The sequence below is a fragment of the Physeter macrocephalus genome, chromosome 6 (assembly GCF_002837175.3).
Source record: "Physeter macrocephalus isolate SW-GA chromosome 6, ASM283717v5, whole genome shotgun sequence".
Lineage (NCBI taxonomy): Eukaryota > Metazoa > Chordata > Mammalia > Artiodactyla > Physeteridae > Physeter > Physeter macrocephalus.
In genome coordinates this window covers 5950124-5971809 of record NC_041219.1, presented here as the reverse complement: position 1 = coordinate 5971809, position 21686 = coordinate 5950124, and the positions used below count along the sequence as shown (strand labels likewise).

The 21686-nt window shown below is 37.9% G+C and overlaps 1 protein-coding gene across 1 annotated transcript; it reads right to left on the bottom strand.

The window, feature by feature from the left end:
- Positions 1–692: 692 nt before the first annotated feature.
- CCT2 (chaperonin containing TCP1 subunit 2) lies at positions 693–21623 on the bottom strand. Its single transcript, XM_024122889.3, has 16 exons — positions 21523–21623; positions 20712–20786; positions 20542–20607; positions 19655–19766; positions 18534–18610; positions 18289–18401; positions 17219–17421; positions 15475–15575; positions 15049–15176; positions 12854–12957; positions 10009–10128; positions 9509–9637; positions 9208–9311; positions 8820–8919; positions 7237–7378; positions 693–984 (listed from the first exon to the last, which is right to left on the bottom strand). The coding sequence occupies exons 1-16, from the start codon at positions 21523–21525 to the stop codon at positions 954–956; spliced, it is 1608 nt and encodes a 535-aa protein (XP_023978657.1). The 5' UTR covers positions 21526–21623; the 3' UTR covers positions 693–953.
- Positions 21624–21686: the final 63 nt, after the last annotated feature.

Sequence of the window (21686 nt, the reverse complement as noted above, 5' to 3'; positions counted from 1 at the left end):
AGACACACTTTTAGACAAAAACAGAACAGGTTGGTTTATCAGTGCTTCTTTGAAAACACTTTCGCTCCTCTGTGCGAATAAAATGTCTCTCCGTGATGCTAGCAGAGATACCCAGTAAAAACTACTGCTGGGCTTTCGTTTAATTTCTTGTGCATTCTGCTGTATACTGACAAATCAATAACCTCCAATCTAAATTCACATTTAAACCATCAAACTCAGCACAGACTTACACTCTATCTAGGATCCATTTGCCAAAAACAAAAAACCCTAACAAAACAACAAACAACAATGCTACGTCTAACTATATCCATACTCTATAAAATATCAGAGGTGCCTGAAGCAGCTTGCAGCTATCAACATTTAAAATATAACTCTTTCACACTTGAAGTAACAGAAGCCACCATAAATGTTTTCCTATGTAAGAGACAGTACTTAGACTACAGAAAATTGGAAGAGTACTAAAGTATATGGTACTTCCACAAAACAAAATGGTTAATAAATGTTATGTATGACTGAGAATCAAAAGATTAATGTAAGCTTATCACATCTCACTTGGACTTATATTAATCAGGATAATTTTTTTCAAAAATGTGTAACATCAATCATTAGTTAAGCTGGAAACTCTACACTGAAACTGTAATCACTCACTCCCATTAAGTAGTTAAAACGGGATACAAATCACTAAAGTCAGGTAAGAACTAGGTAACTGTTCAAATTTTTATTTTGATGCACAGTATGAGAAATGAACTCTTAAATCAACTGAATTTTATGGAAAATGAAATAGCAAATAAATTAGACCCATGTTAAAATAGAAGGTCAGTTAAATGTCCAATCTTAAGGATATAACAGCCACAGGTAAACTTCAATTCTATAGTCTTCTTTCAGGAGGTCAAAGTCTTTCAAACACAACTTTACTATGAACTGCTCCAGAGCTCAAGAGCATATGGGAATGCTTAACAGGGGAGGTGATCAGGGACACGTTTCCTGCAAGAATCATAAAACGTACAGTTAAGAAAACAAAGGCAACGGTGAAAATGAAAAGCATGACTGTAACCAAAGGTCTATATTAAATACAAACACAGCTATAAACCCTACTTTTACTAAAACCAATTTTAAATGTATAAACAGAATGTTTCTACCTCACAATTAACATCCCTTAATTATTGTATTAGTAAGAGGACAGGAAAAATCTGTGGAATGTGAAGGCCTGTAGGTATTCAGCAGTTCTCAGATTCTCATCCAAACAACCTACTTACCAAATATGTATTCTCCAGAAAATGGTTAATTCATGTTTTTAACCAATACGTTAGTGAATTTTACTAAATTAGTCAAAGATGGTTCTCTCAATCGGAAGTTGTAAAATGACAACGCTTTGGAGTTTCTAAATTAAAACCTCTGGATCACTATTCTAAATGAACAAAAACAAATGCCAGTAGATAAGCTGGTGATGGGGTTAGGTAATTCACTAAAGTGTGCCAATAGTACCTCTCACATCTGTGATGTTAAACTTTTATTCTCTCGTGACCATACATAGTGAATCAGGAAGGGGGCGTGGTAGGGATACTAGCGAAATTTTTTACTTAATGACTGTGGAAACACTGCTTCTAGAGGCAAGCACAACACTTAAGAGAAGAAGAAAAAGCATAAAAACAGATCCAGAGAGTACAGCATATTGGGATCATAAAGAGATAAACCTTCCAACCTCTTATGACCGAAGGATGTCAATATAGAAAAAGTTATCAAGCAGCTGTCACAAAGCACTGATCTTAAAAGTTAATTCCCTGGAGGTTAATAATGAGTTTGAAAAGAAGTGCATAGCCCAGAACATTTGGGAAGGCTGAGTTAAACAAAATTACTCATGTTTCTTTACTGCAAATTACTCAGAATTTCTAATATATTTAAAAGACACTTAAACTTTGAGAACAGTGATATCAGATCAAACGAGGTACTATAGTTTGTATTTCAAATGTCGTTGAGGGTACTAAGGTATTACAAAGATTTCTGAGGGTGGGTGCAGCTACGTGACCTTGCTCCCAAGTCAGAAAATTTTACTTATAGAACTCAGTTTCCTTTTGCTATCATTCTGCTAGCAGACAACAGAAACTGTAACTGTATTTAACCATCTTTGGCAGCACTGCTTCCAGGAAAACCGTGTCAACTTTTCCTTCCCTCACTATTTTTCCATTTCAAAATATGAGTGCTCCTTATTACCCTATCCTCCCAATACCAGGAGCAGAGAATCTAGATTTTTCAGCCCAGTCCTTTCCACTCACGACAGTAGATTTGAATAGTATTTCAGCTTTTCTCTCCACATCCAAATCATTATTTTCTACTCTTTCCTTCCTTTAATAGTAAGAGGACAGTTGCCATTCATAGAAGAAAGCCAATGAAAGGAGTGCTGCAGGATTCTGCACAAAGAACTTAGTCCACTTAGGGCATACTTTCCTATTAACACTCCTACTTCCCTCCTGTCCTCCTCTTGTTCTCCAGATCCAGCAGCTGCTGGTGGACTGCACCCCTCTTCTGCATCGATCATTTCCTCTATGGAACTGCTCCCACTTACACACACTGAATTTTCACAGTAATGACCCACACCTCCTCTAACTACTATCCCACTTCTCTGCTCCCATTCACAATACACTCCCCGAAGAAGCAGTCTACATACATTTCCTCCAACTCCTCTTTTCCCAGCCTCTATCGAATTTACTTCAGACTTTTGCCCCGTCTATTCCACTAAAACTGCTCGTTAAGACTACCAACGACCTCTGTTGCTAAATCGAATTTTTAGGATCAATTTTCAGTCCTTATCTTACTCGACCTATTTGCATCATGTTGGCAGTTGATCACTCCCCAAATACTTCCTTAATTTGGCTTCTGGGACACACATTTCCTTGGTTTTCCTCCTACCTCAGTGGCACCCTGCACCCCCAACCTTAGAATTTTGTATTATGCGAAATTTCAAAAGTATGTATAAAAGTAGAGGTTGTATAATGAATCCTCATGTATCCATCATCCAGTTTAATAATTATCTATACTTCACAATCCTTCTTAGTGACCCTTGATGGTTGCTCTGAATCTTCCCAAACTTATTACTGGAATTCTCAAGCACTCAGTCCTAAAAAAAACCCTTTCCCTTCTTTAGCTACGTTCACTCTTGGGGACTCAGTCAGTCTCATGGCCTTATATAACATGTACAGGCATTACTGGAATTCTCAAGCACTCAGTCCTAAAAAAAACCCTTTCCCTTCTTTAGCTACGTTCACTCTTGGGGAGTCAGTCTCATGGCCTTATATAACATGTACAGGCTAACAACTCCTAAATTTATAACTACAGCTCGAAATTCTCCCCTGAACTACAGACTCAACTATCCAACTAACTGCTTTCTCAACAGACATCTCAAATGTCCAAAATGGAAAACCCCCATCTTCCCTCCCAAAGCCTTCCCCCACCTAAGAGAAACTCTTATTTTTCTCAACAAAAACCTTGAATTACGTGCCCCAGTACTTTTTTTCTGGTTTGTAACTGTTGTTTTGTTTGCTGGGAATTTCCATGTTTTATTCCTGAACTAAAAATGCTTAATATTGTCATGTTAAAACACAATTCAGATTTTTCTGATGAAATTTATTTAGAATTTTTCTTTTTTTTTTCTCTATCCTTGAAGAAATGGAAGTGTGTTTAACATATTGGAGAAATGTGGCAATTATTAAGGCACTCTGAATAAAAACCTTATAAGACACCCCCCCCCCAAAACACCCTTGAATTATCCAATCCCTTTCCTCACAGACCTTATATCCAACCCATCATCAAATCCTGCCGGCTCTACCTTCAAAAATAGATCTATTATCAATCCCTTCTCACCACCTTCACCTCTGCCTACTGGTCCAAGCCACCATCCCCCTCCCTCTCCCTGAACTTCCAATAACAGGTAAAATAAATGGTTTTTGTAACACTAATTAGCATTTAGTAGTTAATTTAATTAATTAAAATTATTAACTGAATCTTCAAATGTTAAGATTTCTCTGGCCACTTAATCATTTTTGTGTGAATGAGTTTTTAAAAGAATTTTCATCTCAGAAAAGTTGCCGGAGGGACTTCCCTGGCGGTCCAGTGGTTAAGACTCCACGATTCCACTGCAGGGGGCGAGGGCTCAGGGAACTAAGATCCTGCATGCCACATGGCACGGCATAAAAAAAAAGAAGAAAAAAAAATGCTGCTGGAATAGGAACACGTAGGGAACTCTGCATATTATGTGCTTAAGAATGTATATATGAAAAAGTGTACCCAGGACAGAAAATGACTGAAGCCAATTCATCCTGGTAAACAGACATCAGTTCTTAATACTACACGCCCACCCCCAAGTTCTCTGGTTTTTGACCTTCCCAAGCCTGGCTTTTTATGTGCCCTTCCAATCTTGAGGGCTACCCTGTGTTACCCACACCCTTCTCCCCACCTAAGCTTTTCTGGCTTAAATCTAAGAGTTGTGATTACATATTTTAAATAACTTGCAAAATACTGTTATCTAAACAAAATGGCTCCACTTCCCATCAACTACAATTATCAAAAATATACCTATTTTTTGTTTCCATGTTAATTTTTCCTAAGAAGAATTTCTAATATATTTAAAAGACACTTAAACTTTGAGAACAGTGATATCAGATCAAACGAGGTACTATAGTTTGTATTTCAAATGTCGTTGAGGGTACTAAGGTATTACAAAGATTTCTGAGGGTGGGTGCAGCTACGTGACCTTGCTCCCAAGTCAGAAAATTTTACTTATAGAACTCAGTTTCCTTTTGCTATCATTCTGCTAGAAGACAACAGAAACTGTAACTGTATTTAACCATCTTTGGCAGCACTGCTTCCAGGAAAACCGTGTCAACTTTTCCTTCCCTCACTATTTTTCCATTTCAAAATATGAGTGCTCCTTATTACCCTATCCTCCCAATACCAGGAGCAGAGAATCTAGATTTTTCAGCCCAGTCCTTTCCACTCACGACAGTAGATTTGAATAGTATTTCAGCTTTTCTCTCCACATCCAAATCATTATTTTCTACTCTTTCCTTCCTTTAATAGTAAGAGGACAGTTGCCATTCATAGAAGAAAGCCAATGAAAGGAGTGCTGCAGGATTCTGCACAAAGAACTTAGTCCACTTAGGGCATACTTTCCTATTAACACTCCTACTTCCCTCCTGTCCTCCTCTTGTTCTCCAGATCCAGCAGCTGCTGGTGGACTGCACCCCTCTTCTGCATCGATCATTTCCTCTATGGAACTGCTCCCACTTACACACACTGAATTTTCACAGTAATGACCCACACCTCCTCTAACTACTATCCCACTTCTCTGCTCCCATTCACAATACACTCCCCGAAGAAGCAGTCTACATACATTTCCTCCAACTCCTCTTTTCCCAGCCTCTATCGAATTTACTTCAGACTTTTGCCCCGTCTATTCCACTAAAACTGCTCGTTAAGACTACCAACGACCTCTGTTGCTAAATCGAATTTTTAGGATCAATTTTCAGTCCTTATCTTACTCGACCTATTTGCATCATGTTGGCAGTTGATCACTCCCCAAATACTTCCTTAATTTGGCTTCTGGGACACACATTTCCTTGGTTTTCCTCCTACCTCAGTGGCACCCTGCACCCCCAACCTTAGAATTTTGTATTATGCGAAATTTCAAAAGTATGTATAAAAGTAGAGGTTGTATAACGAATCCTCATGTATCCATCATCCAGTTTAATAATTATCTATACTTCACAATCCTTCTTAGTGACCCTTGATGGTTGCTCTGAATCTTCCCAAACTTATTACTGGAATTCTCAAGCACTCAGTCCTAAAAAAAACCCTTTCCCTTCTTTAGCTACGTTCACTCTTGGGGACTCAGTCAGTCTCATGGCCTTATATAACATGTACAGGCTAACAACTCCTAAATTTATAACTACAGCTCGAAATTCTCCCCTGAACTACAGACTCAACTATCCAACTAACTGCTTTCTCAACAGACATCTCAAATGTCCAAAATGGAAAACCCCCATCTTCCCTCCCAAAGCCTTCCCCCACCTAAGAGAAACTCTTATTTTTCTCAACAAAAACCTTGAATTACGTGCCCCAGTACTTTTTTTCTGGTTTGTAACTGTTGTTTTGTTTGCTGGGAATTTCCATGTTTTATTCCTGAACTAAAAATGCTTAATATTGTCATGTTAAAACACAATTCAGATTTTTCTGATGAAATTTATTTAGAATTTTTCTTTTTTTTTTCTCTATCCTTGAAGAAATGGAAGTGTGTTTAACATATTGGAGAAATGTGGCAATTATTAAGGCACTCTGAATAAAAACCTTATAAGACACCCCCCCCCCAAAACACCCTTGAATTATCCAATCCCTTTCCTCACAGACCTTATATCCAACCCATCATCAAATCCTGCCGGCTCTACCTTCAAAAATAGATCTATTATCAATCCCTTCTCACCACCTTCACCTCTGCCTACTGGTCCAAGCCACCATCCCCCTCCCTCTCCCTGAACTTCCAATAACAGGTAAAATAAATGGTTTTTGTAACACTAATTAGCATTTAGTAGTTAATTTAATTAATTAAAATTATTAACTGAATCTTCAAATGTTAAGATTTCTCTGGCCACTTAATCATTTTTGTGTGAATGAGTTTTTAAAAGAATTTTCATCTCAGAAAAGTTGCCGGAGGGACTTCCCTGGCGGTCCAGTGGTTAAGACTCCACGATTCCACTGCAGGGGGCGAGGGCTCAGGGAACTAAGATCCTGCATGCCACATGGCACGGCATAAAAAAAAAGAAGAAAAAAAAATGCTGCTGGAATAGGAACACGTAGGGAACTCTGCATATTATGTGCTTAAGAATGTATATATGAAAAAGTGTACCCAGGACAGAAAATGACTGAAGCCAATTCATCCTGGTAAACAGACATCAGTTCTTAATACTACACGCCCACCCCCAAGTTCTCTGGTTTTTGACCTTCCCAAGCCTGGCTTTTTATGTGCCCTTCCAATCTTGAGGGCTACCCTGTGTTACCCACACCCTTCTCCCCACCTAAGCTTTTCTGGCTTAAATCTAAGAGTTGTGATTACATATTTTAAATAACTTGCAAAATACTGTAACAAAATGGCTCCACTTCCCATCAACTACAATTATCAAAAATATACCTATTTTTTGTTTCCATGTTAATTTTTCCTAAGAAATGTTCTTTAAAGTGTTACGATACCTTGGTGCTGCCTTGATGATGTTGTCCACACGCAGAATCACCTCTGCTGCTTCAGCTGCGCTTAAAAGAACTTGTCGCTTCACTTGGAAACTTTCTGTTATACCCAGCATTGCCATATCTCCAATGGTACCTTCCTTCATATCTGGAAGGTATTTACTAAATAAACAACTAATCTTAACAACTAAAGTATCAAAACGTATCTAATGATGTTACAAAATTAATCCTGACTTATAAAATATAAGATTACAACTAACTACTCAATTTAGTTGGAGCATTCTCATCAGACTATCACTCAAGGAAAGCCTTTTAGAAAACTGAAAGGTCAACTACTGATCATCTATATCAGTGGAGAGTAACTATGTCAAATAATGAAAAATTTCTACACAACACTATATCACCCATCTTTCTCTATCTACAAATAAAACTGCAGAAAATTTGCTCATCACTGAACACACCATGGATTCTTAAGAACTGGAAGAGAATTTAGAACTCATCTACTTTTCTTATTAGAATCCCCCTTCATCTTCTGACAGATTATTCATTAACCTCTCTCTTGTCCAGTGGCAGGACTATCTACCCTCTAAAACTGTTCCTTTTATGTCCTAGACATTTTGTTGGGAAATTTTCCAACCCATCTGAATTAAGTCCTCTTTTTGGCCATTTTTACGTTACGTATCAGAGATCTACTCTCAAGAATGTCTCAGAATAAGTTTACTGTGAGATTAGGAGTTAATACTGATTATAAGAGATACAGTAAAGTTTACACTTATTTGAGAATATAAGTACTGTTTTTATATATTTAAATCCAACAGTCATTATATAACAAACAAGTTAAAAATCTTCTAACTAATGTTACACCCCCCCTTAAGGAATAATAAAATTTTGACAGTGTAGAGATTATGAAGTTAAACATTTTTCTAGAATGTATAATGGCTATAAAGGCAAGGGTCACAGGAATCTTTTATATAGTTATTATGAGAATTCATCTTTTTTAAAAAATAAAAAAAAATAAAAGAACCTGGTCAAGAGCTACTCTGAACAACTATCACAGGAGCTGCCCTGGTGGCGCAGTGGTGAAGAATACACCTGCCAATGCAGGGGACATGGGTTTGAGCCCTGGTCTGGGAAGATCCCACATGCCACGGAGCAACTAAGCCCATGTGCCATTAGTACTGAGCCCCTGAGCCACAACTACTGAGCCCACGTGCCACAATTACTGAGCCCATGTGCCTAGAGCCTGTGCTCTGCAACAAGAGAAGCCTGCGCACCTCAACAAAGAGTAGCCCTCGGGCTAACCTGGTGGCGCAGTGGTTGAGAGTCCGCCTGCCGATGCAGGGGACACGGGTTCGTGCCCCGGTCTGGGAAGATCCCGCGTGCCGCGGAGCGGCTGGGCCCGTGAGCCATGGCTGCTGGGCCTGCGCTCCACAGGGGGAGGGGCCACAGCAGTGAGAGGCCCGCGTACCGCAAAAAAAAAAAAAGAGTAGCCCTCACTTGCTACAACTAGAGAAAGCCCATGTGCAGCAACGTAGACCCAATGCAGCCAAAACAAAAAAAAGACCACATGGTCCCAATTAATTTCTTACCCAGTCCAGCAGTTGTATTGCCTTCACTATGGGCCGCTCGGAGCTGTGCCACCAGATCTGCACTGTCATAGCCTGCATTGTCAGCTATGATAGTTGGCAACTATGAAGTGAAGAAGACATGGTAACTATTCTACTAAAAGAATGTTAATTTACTAACTATAAGAAAAGCTTTCTAAAATTATACATTTAGAAACAATGTAAAATCTGCTTCCTTTTAATTACTGCTCATAAGGAGGATAGACTCCAAAATCAAATTTAAGCAGTATGAACCAATTCTTAAAGCCAAGAAAGTTAAGTATTTTCTGCCCAAGAGAGAAGAATGGATTCATTAAAAAACCATCAATACCTACAAAATTTAAATTCAAGGCTCTCTTTTTCATTAACTTACCATTCTCAGTGCTTTAGCGTAAGACTCCATTGCAACAGCTTCTTTGCCCGGTGTTCTACTTGCAAGCTGTGTCACAGCATGAGCCATCAGCATCTCAGAACAGCCTACAGATTAAAAATCCAAGAACATATCATTATGCTTAGTTGTCTCCAAGACACTAAATTAGACTTCCCTTAAGATATATTAAGCATTAACAATTAAGTGCAAAGACAATATGAAGTGCCTATAAGAAACCTTAAAGCCAGAAGCCACTACTACACTTCAAAAAATAAAATATGTTCAATATTTTTCAAATGCTTACCTCCTCCATAAACTGTTCTAGAATCTTTCACAGTTTGGGCAAGAACACAAAGAGCATCATGCAAAGATCTTTCTGCTTCATCTAAAATTTGTTGAGTGGCACCACGCAGAACAATGGTACAAGCCTCACCTAAAGTTAAAAAAATAATAATATTCTTATGTCACAGTGAACACTTAGTTATAAAACATAAAAGTCTGCCTTCTATTACTTATATATGTTATACTCAGTTTTGAAAGCTGACATGTCTTCCATTGCTACCTTCTCTTTGCTAACAATCCACATTCCTAACAGTTCTAAGCTATCTAAAACAACTATATTGAATATGCACTGTTCACAAACACAAAGTTAACATGAAGCTGCCCTCAAGAGATTGAAATTAGAATTTCTCAAGAATTAAGACATATATTCTAGTAACTACAGTAACTAGTAACTGTTTCTTTCACTTCAAAAGAGCCTACCAAAGATTTAGGAACCTAAACCGGATCTACATAATCACTCACCAAGGGCTACCCCAGAAAAGTGAATCAGTTTGTCTTCTCCAATCATGACTTCCTCAATAAGTTTGCAACTTCCAAGCTTCACTAGTTCTGGGTGGTCAAAGGTAGACGCAATTTCACCACCTATGAACAAAAATATACATTTAATTAAATGCACAACAGGTTTAAAATTTGTTTTCTAACAAGCAGTAATGAACAGAAAACACAATATTTAAGTTGACTGCTTACTATACGCCAAGCACTCTGAAGCAATTCACACAAACTAATTATTTAATCTTCACAACAACCCTAATGAGACAGGCTTCATTTATCACCCCATTTAGAAGTGGTAAAACTGAGGCAAAGAAATGTTTAGTTTCTCATCCAAGGTTACACAGTTTGAACAAATATGAAGCTGAAATCCAAATACAAGCAATCTGGCTTCAGACCTATATGCACACACTGTATAATAATACCACCTCAGTTGAGATTCTGACATTTACCTTTAAGCCTGAATCTAAATTCAGATTCTCTTCTGAATTCAATCTAGAAGACCAGTACTCTTATGATCCAATATCCCAAAACAAAACATGAAAATATTTGACTAATCTTATTATATCAACAGATGTACTGACACTAGGAACTGCTTAAAATAGTGAGCACTTGGGCCTAGAAAAAAGGGGAAACGTATACTGGGGATTTCCCAGGGCAAACTTAATGAGAAGTCAAAAAACTAAATTCATTTTATTCCTTAGATATTATTTTTATTCCTATTTTCCCTCCATCTTCCATGCTATAAACACTTCCTTTCCTGGTTCTTAATTAAGCAAAAGTTAGTTTTCAATTTTAAAATCCTTTTCTCAGACTTCCCTGGCAGTCCAGTGGTTAAGACTCTGCAATTCCACTGCAGGGGGTATGGGTTCAATCCCTGATCTGGGAACTTATGCCACACGGCTTGGCCAAAAAATAAATAAATAAAATTTAATCCTTTTCTCTAGCTCATTACTCTCTCTTTTAATAGATTCCCTCAATCATCAACCAACCCCTTTCCCTACACCTTACTGATAAATCTGCTGAATTGATGCTTTATTTCTATTTTACAATTAATTTATAAAAGGGACTCTGGTCTTCCCAACTCTACTAATTTATACTCATCATCTGTATAGCTGAAGCTCTTCTTACTTTTGGTTGGCAAATTCCTGAGACTGCTTTGTGTCTAGATGCGAGACGCAATAGATGTTTGGGACATCATATCCCCCAAATGAGACCAATTTGGCTTATGAGAATTTTCACTTATCCTATACTCATTCATGTGCATCTGCTTACAAAATATTTCTAGACATTTACAAGCAGCAATTTCACACATCTTGACAACAGATGTTACTAAGGATGGGAGCCACCGTGGAGCCTACTTCACAGCCATACAGTTTGGTGTGCTTGGTACAGTTAATTTTCTTCTGAGTGTATGTGGCAATTTCATGTTATCAAGTCCTTATGATATCAACTTATCCCACGAATGTGCTATCATTCACAGTTCTTATGTCATGTCTTTAATTCTGTTGCATTAAGGGAAGAATTAAAAGTAAACATGAGCATCATAAGTTTTATTACCTTAAACATCAAGTATGCAATAACTTTTAAATCAGGTAAACCCACTTCCAAATAATTAATGAAAGTAAAATGTCTCTTTTTAGGTCAGAACACTATGCTTCTCAAATTATTAAAAATGGCTTAAGAAGTTATTTTGAAATGAGACCAATCCTACTATCTACTTAGTATAATTTCTTCTAATACACAGAGCAGTTCTGAACTGAATCTGATGTTCCTAGTGGCTTTACATCTAAAACCCCATTCATTCTCCTTAATTCTCACTGCCAGATAGCAAGCCAACTTTCCAGCCTATTCATTCATTTTCAAGCACCTGAAAGTTAGAGGATAAAGACTGTTATACTTAGTTTTCAAGGGCTATTTAAAGGTTACTTTAAAAACCATTACTAAAACAAAAAGTGAACAACTGCACTCTGTGTCTCTTTGATGCAGACATACCTATAGACACACTTTCTAGTCTATACTGGGATTATAAAACTCATATACCTCTACTGAAGGATACTGGAGTAAACTAACTTTTCATCATACACTGCTGGAATGTTTCACACTTATTCAACATTTATTACTTTCATAAATTTTAAAAAATTAACAAAAGTAATGCTTAAGTATCTGACCCACTGTCTGGCATATAGTTAAATGTTCAATAAAGGTTACTATTCCAACTGCACTATCACATAGGGCACAAAGCATTCAACTACTCACTTAGCACTAAAATTAAATGAATAAACTAGGTAAGACTTAAGACTCCTTTTTTGGGGGGACCTCCCTGGTGGTTCAGTGGTTAAGAATCTGCCTTTCAATGCAGGGTACGCGGGTTCGTTCCGTGGTCGGGGAACTAAGATCCCACGTGCCGCGGGGCAACTAAACTGCACTCCATTAACGAAGAGAACCCCGCGTGCCACAACAAACAAAGATCCAGCATGCCGCAACTAAGACCCGACGCAGCCAAAAAAAAAAAAACACAAAAAACAAAAAAACGACTATATTTAGAACAGTGGTCCTGTGGGTTTGTGAGAAAAGGTAGTATCTTTAAAACAACACAGCAAAAATAAACCTACACCTATGGCGAAGCTGGCATTTAACTTGGTATATTAAAAATAATGTAAAGATATCAAAAAGTATGTCAGATTTCAGAATAACGTTAGATTCTAGGATCCTTAAGGGAATCTCCTTGTCCTCTGAGCAATGAGTTAAATACACTAACACTCAGTAAATCTAAGAGTAATTATTATGTTAGAAATTAATGCCTTTTTTCCCATACCTGTGACAAGAGCGAGGCGTTCCACACCTGCAAAATCTGCATGCTCAATAGCCATAACACCAGCAGCACCAAAGAGCTGTTCAGGATAATTATAAATTAATTGCCTATAAATAAAATATGAAAAAATACTGTTAAAAATGGTTACTTCACAAGATAAAATACATTAGACTTAAAAACATGAAAATATTTTTACCTCACCAGTAATCAAAGAAATGCAAATTAGAACAAGATAACATTTCTTACTTAATATTGTATAATACTTTATAAATTATACTAGTGCATCCATGTTAGTCCTGAAAATGGGTATTGTTTTTTATATTGCCATTGACAGTATAAAACGAACCAATAATTCTGAAAAGCAATTAAGCAGTAATGCATCAAAACCCATATCTATGGGCTCCTCTGGTGGCGCAGTGGTTAAGAATCCGCCTGCAAATGCAGGGGACACGGGTTCGAGTCCTGGTCCAGGACGATCATACATGCCGCAGAGCAACTAAGCCCATGTGCCACAACTGGTGAGCCTGTGCTCTAGAGCCCACAAGCCACAACTACTGAAGCCCGCACGCCTAGAGCCTGTGCTCCGCAACAAGAGAAGCCACCACAATGAGAAGCCCACGCACCGCAACGAAGAGTAGCCCCAGCTCGGTGCAACTAGAGAAAGCCCGTGCGCAGCAACAAGACCCAACGCAGCCAAAAATAAATAAATTTAAAAAATAAATTTACTACAAAAACCAAAACAAAACCCTTATCTATGTTTATATGCTTTGATTCTACTCCTGAAAATCTACAGCAGGAAAATTCAGATATTAATTAAATGAAGATATATGTAAGAATTTTTATATAGAACAACAAAACTTTCCAATGTCTGTGAAGAGAGTGTTTGTGTAAATCTCAATTTACCGATTATGAAAAATTTGCAATCTTAAGTAAAACATATATACTGTTAGGTAAGAAAAGCATGTTATAAAAGTTTATACTATATGATCACAACTAGATGAAAAACTTTAACAACATACACACCACATATCAACTTAATAAAAGAATTTCTGGGAGAATTCTGTTCCTTCTTTATACTTTCATACCTCCCAAAATGAGCAAATGTTACTCGTACAACAGGAGTAAAAAGGACATCTGTTTAAAAGTTTGTAACTTAAAAAAAGCCAAAGAAAAAAATTTCATAACTAGTATAAAGCACTGCTAAGCAAAATGTGCCTTATCAGAATCATAGATCTCATAGAAGTTTAGAAACTAGCTTTTTTTTTTTTTTTGCTTTTTTGCTTTCTAAAATTTATTTATTTTTGGCTGCGTTGGGTCTTGTTGCTGCACACAGGCTTTCTCTAGTTGCAGCGAGCGGGGGCTACTCTTCGTTGCAGTGCGCGGGCTTCTCATTGTGGTGGCTTCTCTTGTTGTGGAGAACCGACTCCAGGCGCACGGGCTCAGTAGTTGTGGCACGTGGGCTCAGTAGTTGTGGCACACGGGCTTAGTTGCTCCGCGGCATGTGGGATCTTCCCAGACCAGGGCTCAAACCCCTGTTCCCTGCATTGGCAGGCGGATTCCCAACCACTGTACCACCAGGGAATTCCCTAGTAACTAACTTCTAAAAGTCCACATACATTTGGCTTAAAACAATTATTTTCCATCAAATGGTAAATCTCTCTCAAAGTTAACTACTGCCTTTTCACTGAAATGCCCTGTTTCTCTTGGTATTTTTCTCCATTCAAAATAATCCATAAAAACCTTAGATACTGAATATTAAGAATACATGGGGAAGGTTTACACATATTTTCTTCACACAAATTAAAGATAAGCCCTAAAACTCTTAATACTTTTCACCTCTTCATCCTTGTTTTATTCCTATGCTACCATTAGCTTTTTCCTACTTCAAACCTCCATCATTTAATGTGGAATTAAATCTCTCTTCCAAATACAGGTATACTACAGCCCAAACTAATAACATAACTGCCAAAACAGAAAACTGTTATTGTTGACACAAAAAGGTTTAATAAAGTATATTAACATAAATTTTCACTGAAATCATTGTAAGGCAAATGCCGTGCTGTACAATTTTATTTACATTTGGAAAAAAACACTTCCTAAATAACTAAATTCAATATAAAAGAATTTTCCTAAATCTTTGCAGAAAACAATCCTTTCTTAGATTATTATAAATATTGTTAGCACAAGCATACACAGACCTGTTAATAAAGCAATTTATCCCATGCTTAAGAATACGTTCAACTTTCTCCTTCATTTTTTCCTTTTCTGCATGTTCTATTTCGGCAACTTTTGCTGTAGAATCAACTCTTACCCGGGAACCAAATATCTACGACAAAGGAAAGCATAAAAAATAGCATCACTTTCCTTACTCACAAGTTTCATAGCATATTTAAACTGTTTAATGTAAATACACCAAAAACTATGTGTGCATGTGTGTATGCATGTGTACAATATAAATATATATTCTTATATATAATCAGAAGCTAAGAAACTATATAAGAATATATATAAATATACATTCGTATGTATATAAACCCTCTAAGGATTTTTTTAGTGCAACTGATTACCAGCCCAAGTTTACAGCAGCTAGCAATTAGAATTCCAAGAAATGTAGTTTAACGTACCTTAATTTTGTCTGTATCCATACCAGTATTTGCAATAAGAATTTTAGCATTTTCAATTCGCTTTGGTTGATTTACTCCAATTTTTTTATCCAACAGAAAGCCTATAATATACGGATAGTATTGTATTAAATATTTCAAGGCTGTGTTAATAGATCTTTTAAGGTAATCTGCTTTATCAAATTACTCTTTCAAAGAATGCATTTAAGTCCAATTCATCAAGCTCCTAGAACCTAAAAATCATTCCACTAGAGCAGTGACCATAAGATTCAATTTAGCAGATCATTTAAAAAATAATATGCGAAACAGAAAATGTAAGAGCACAGTAGAAATATTAAGAGTCAAACAGAGCATTTTTCTACAGCAACCTATATTTCAATACAAATTAATTTTTTAGAAAAGAGTCAATAGCATTTTGAATCTCTTGCCTCAGAGACATATTACATTTGCAGGTGTGTGTGTTGCAATGCAAAGCTGTTAAAGTCCACTTTCATTAGCTTAAAACCAACAAAAAAGAAAACAAGCTGTGAAAACTCAGTTACACAGGGTATTGCTAGAGGTCAGTGAACTTTTTAAACACTGAGGCTGGTGATAAAATGAAACGCCATGGACAGCAGTGAGACAAACCTGGCCCCAATCATGCTCATGCTGCTTACAGGTTATGTATGCAACCGTGGACAAATTGTTCAACCCCAGCTACTCATCTATGAACAGGAATATCACCAGTGGCAGAGATGCTAGCTATCAGCCTAGGGCCCTGCTGATTTGGAACTATCATAGGAACTAAGTATTGCATATCTCTCCAGGCTTCTTTTAGATACATATATAACTTTTACCTTATTAAGCCATTATCACCTTGGGTTTTCTGCTCTATTCAGCTGAACTTAATTCTCACTCACTGGATCAACATCATGAGAAAGAAATGATATTTTAAGTAAAATTTCTATTAGAATGCCTGGCACAGAGCAGACATTCAATGGTAGCTATCCTTGTTTTAATTATCTTTCCCTTCCACCAACACCTATTAGAAATGGTATACAGCCCTTACATATAAATTCAACAAAGAATATTTTCAGAATTGTTACTCCTGTGAAAGAGACAAACAACATGCATTTTTGCAATAAAACCCAGACTCCAAATCACTAACTGGTAGAGCAGAAACTGTAAAGCACAATTTACCCCGTTTTTTCCTTCTCTGTAGAATAGAATGCCTACACTTTCTTTTGTGAATACACTGTGAAGATGCTTTGAAAAATCCACTCTTAAGAACAAAACATACTATTATTATGGAAATCGCAGTTGCTAACTCATTTATCACTCTTCAAGAACACCAGAAACTATATGCTCAACACCTGCCAACTAACTGGTATGACCTACCCAGACCCTTCCTAGAGAATACATGTAATCCGGGAAAAAGTGCCATTTGACAATAGCTGAGTTCTAGTAAAAAAAAAAAAAAAAAAAAAAACTACTTCTCTTTATTAGAGACTAACTTACTTCATGGTATAAAGCAAAACCTAGAGGTTATCAAAGAAATGCTGGGATAGTTTGAGAAGATCAAGCACACTGTCAATATAACAACTGAATTAAGATGACAAAAATGGTTGCAGTATGATTTGTGTCCTTACAGACAAGTTTTCTGGCTTTGCAAAGTCACTAGTCCTGACTAACTAAAAGTGGATTCACTCAGTACTTGGCTTTCAACAACTGCTCAAGGCTTCTTTTCCCGTATTCAGTATGTACATACCTTCATCTAAATAGGAATCTGCCAGACTTCCTCCTAGCTTCTTGATGACATGAACTGCCTCCAGATTACCAGAGCCTTTCAGTCTGAGAACGGCTTCCACAGCTAACTTAGTAAAGTGGTCTTTGTGATGAGTAAGAAGTTTTGAGGATAATGTTGTTCCTGCAATGTTCATTAAATCTTGACGGAATTTAAGTTCGTCAGAGCTAAAAAAGCAAAACAAAACACGAACAAAAAAACTCAGGCCGGTTCTTAAAATGCTTCTCTGAAGTTATCAACCCTGTTTTACTTTTCAAAATTTATCCAGATACTTGTTTGTCAATAGACTTTCACCTCAACCAGTCAGGGCTCTAAGTCACATGAAAAAAATTAAACCTTACCAGTAATCAAGAAATACAAATTAAAGGATACTACTTTCCCCACCAAGCTGGCAAACTACCAAAAGAGAAACACAAGCAAACAAAAATTTCAAGAACATGGGAAACGAGGCATTGTTATACAGCTAGTGGGACTGTAAATTAACGAATTTTTTTCTAGAGCACTACTTGTAAGGTAAATAAAATTGCCTTTAAATACATACATTATCTTTGGACCCAGCAATTATACTTACCTTTTTAAGTAACCAGTCTGTCACAACACTATAAAGCTAAAAATTGTGGAAACACAAATCTCCAATTATAGATAGGTGAATTACAGCAGTCACATAATCAAATGCATACCTCTACTACAACTAATATTACAGAGAACAATGACACCTCGAAACTGTTCTAGTTATTCAACTAGGTTAAAGAGGCTAAAAAACCCTCTATACAATGATACTATTTATTTTGTTTATTGTGATTATACATGCAAAAAAACCCCTGGAAAACCAAACTTTAACTTTAGTTACTACCTCTGGGGTGTAATGTGGGGTTTTTCTGGTTATTATTGCAGCAGGATGAGCCAACAGAATCATGTTTGTGTATGCTTTTCACTGCTCTCCAGACTGAGCAGTAGAGCAGTACATTGAGTGTATTTCGAAAAGAACATTTAAACATTAAATGTTTGAAACAGTAGTATTTTGGTATACCGACCCATGATCGACTGCAGAATTCAACAGAGCCTGTCTTGCCGCCTTTGTGGCTTCTCTCCAACCCGCAATAATGGTCTGTGGATGAATCTTTTTTGCAATTAAAGATTCTGCTTCCTATTAATAAACAGTGGAAGACAAGCATGAGTACTAAATCTGTAGTAAGAACTTGATTACTTCTGATACTCAAAACCACAGTAGCAAAAAAACCCCAATAAGACAAAGGTGAAGTTGCTCAGATATTCTTACCCTTAGTAATTCTGCTGCTAAAACAGTAACAGAGGTAGTGCCATCACCAACTTCATCATCTTGAACCCTTGACATATCTAGGGGGAAAAAAAAAAGCTAGTTATTAACTCACTTACATTTAATTCTGCTTTTTAAATTACTTCTCGGTAGCTTACCTAATTCTCCAAATATATCCACTACCAATCTAAATCTCACTTATCTAGGTTTCCTCACCTGACAAATTCTTTGAACTTTTCAGCCCGAAATACAGTAGTTTTACCATCAATAAGTACATGGCACTCCAGAAGTTTTGTTTTGTTTTGTTTTTCTTTTTTTTGCAGTACGCGGGCCTCTCACTGTTGTGGCCTCTCCCGTTGCGGAGCACAGGCTCCGGACGCGCAGGCTCAGTGGCCATGGCTCACGGGCCCAGTCGCTCCGCGGCATGTGGGATCTTCCTGGACCGGGGCACGAACCCGTGTCCCCTGCACCAGCAGGCAGACCCTCAACCACTGCGCCACCAGGGAAGCCCCAGAAGATTGTATTTTTTAAAAAAATTTTACTGAAGTATAGCTCACTTACAATGCTGTGCTAATTTTTGCTGTACAGCAAAGTGGTTCAGTTGTACACATATATATATTCTTTTTCATATTCTTTTCCATTATGGTTTAACACAGAATACTGAATATAATTCTCTGTGCTATATAGGACCTTGTTGTTTATCCATTCTATATATAATAGTTTGCATCTGCTAATCCCAAACTCCCAATCCATCCCTCCCCCCCGCCCTTGGCAATCACAAGTCTGTTCTGTACATGTGAGTCTATTCCTGTTTCATAGATAGGTTCATTTGTGTCATATCTGATTACACATATAAGTGATAGTATATGGTATTTGCTTTCTCTGACTTACTTCACTTAGTACGATAATCTCTAGGTCCATCCATGTTGCTGCAAATGGCATTATTTCATTCTTTTTTATGGCTGAGAAATATTCCATTGTGTATATATACCACATCTAGAAACTTGCATTTTAATAACGATAATAATCAATTAAAAAGTAAATAATCAATGAATCGAAAGGACAGTCAACACAGCCTATTTAAAATTGTTTCCAAATGTTAACAAAATGTCATCCTGACTCACCAACTAAAACTTTAGCAGCTGGATTGTCCACACCAATGTTTTTTAAAATAGTTGCACCATCATTGGTTACCATAAGAGAAGCATCTCGTCCACTGCTTAACAGAATTTTGTCCTAAAAGGAACATATTTGGTTCAAGTTAAGATATAAGTACATTTGGAAGAATGCACAGATTCATCAGTACTCTCTCTCATATACTGCTAATATGTAAATACTCTGGATGGTTATTTGGCAGAATCCATTTAAATTTTTTCATTGAATACATCCCCCCCCAAAAGCAAACCTTGGTGTCCTAACCTTTGTCTACCCCTAAAGACAACAGAAGAACAGAGAGACATGAACAAGGCTGTTCTGATACTGTAATAGCAAAAGCGATGGGTGCAAACTAAGGGTCCCTCACAATACAGTAATAAATACAAACTATAAAATAAGCAAGATACAGAATACTATTTGACAGGCAGAGAGGAGGCAGTATATCTATTTATACTGAAAGGAATTTAAAAAGCCAAGCTACAGAAAAAGTACATACAAATAATATCTATCACATAACAAAACAATGTTACCTATTACAGGGAGAATATATAAAATAATATCTTCTAATACATAAAATACCTGTACATCTACATAAAAATAAAGACACTGGTTAGATTTATATCCAAATGGTAACAGTGTTTTTCACTGGGGAGGTTAGTGGCACTGGGGATAGTGATCGAAGGGGACTCTAGCCATATGGGTACTGTTTGATTTTTAGTAAGGAGTATATATCCATATCTTAACTTTTACAATTAACAGTTAAGTTTTAAAGATAAAAAAGCATCCAAAAGAAGTTGTTATATCTCTAACGGCTCTAAAACAACATTAAAAAATTAAAATTCCCTGTTTTTCTTACCATGCCCTTGGGTCCCAACGTGCTCTTTACCAAGTCTCCAATGGCAATGGCACCAACAAAAGAAGACTGGAATAAAAATCAGAGATGGTCAAAATCAACTTCACAGTCTTAAAATTTAAAAAAAAACCAAAAAACTACTTTATCTTTATAAGAATGAGATAAAGTCTTACCAGACGAGCTGTCTCTGCTCTCTCTTCATCAGCTCCAGCCTTGAAGATATTAACAGGTGCAAGGGAAAGGGACGCCTAAAAAGGAAAACCAAGACTCAGTTTGAATACCAGTATTCTTTAACACACATACTTAGATGCCTTCCACTAGACTTACAAGTAGATACCTAATAGAAAATTAATTTACAGCACAGGGTACTTTTTTAAACAAATGAAGCTCTCCATCATCGGAGCAGTCATTTATTTAAAGCGAAAGGAGGGACTTAGGTGACATTGCATTTTGGATCTCTAAGCGCTTCAGGAATAAAAATCCTACCCCAAAGAGATCGACTGTAAGTATGGCGAGACCAAAGATGGCAAAGATGATTTTAAACTAAGGATAAGGCAGGCCGGGGTGGTAGGCCACTCCCGCGACGACGACCGCCAGGAGGACGAAGGGACGCTGCGGCCTCGCTGCCATCTTCGCCCTCTGGTCGCTCCAGGCTCCGCCCCGAGAGGAGGGCGAAGCCCGTCTCGTCGACCCGCCCGGTGCACTAGAAATTTCTCCGCTTGGGGTGAGCTCCGAGCCTCGGGGTTCTGGGGCTGTGTCTCCACAGCATCGAGTCACAACAAGATGCTGGCCTTCAGGCCCATGCTTCCTCTGCGGGCCCGGCGCAGGCCACACGCCGCGGCCTGCGCCACGTGCGGCGGGCCCGGGGACAGACACAGGGAGCCCGCGGCACTGGGATACAGATGAGGCAGCGGACGACGGGGGACGGCCGACGACGGCCGAGGACGGCGGCCCTTGGGCAAGGGCCTACAGGGCCAGACTCACCATGGTTCCGAGGAGGTCAGCACACACGACAACCCCTCACCAGCTCGCGCCCCAGGCCGGAGGAAAGAGAGGCCGGAAGTGACGCCACACGCTCTGCCGCAGGGGGCGGAGCCCCCGCCGACGCGCCGCTCGTCCTGGCACCGCCCTTGGGGGAAGGGAGGGCA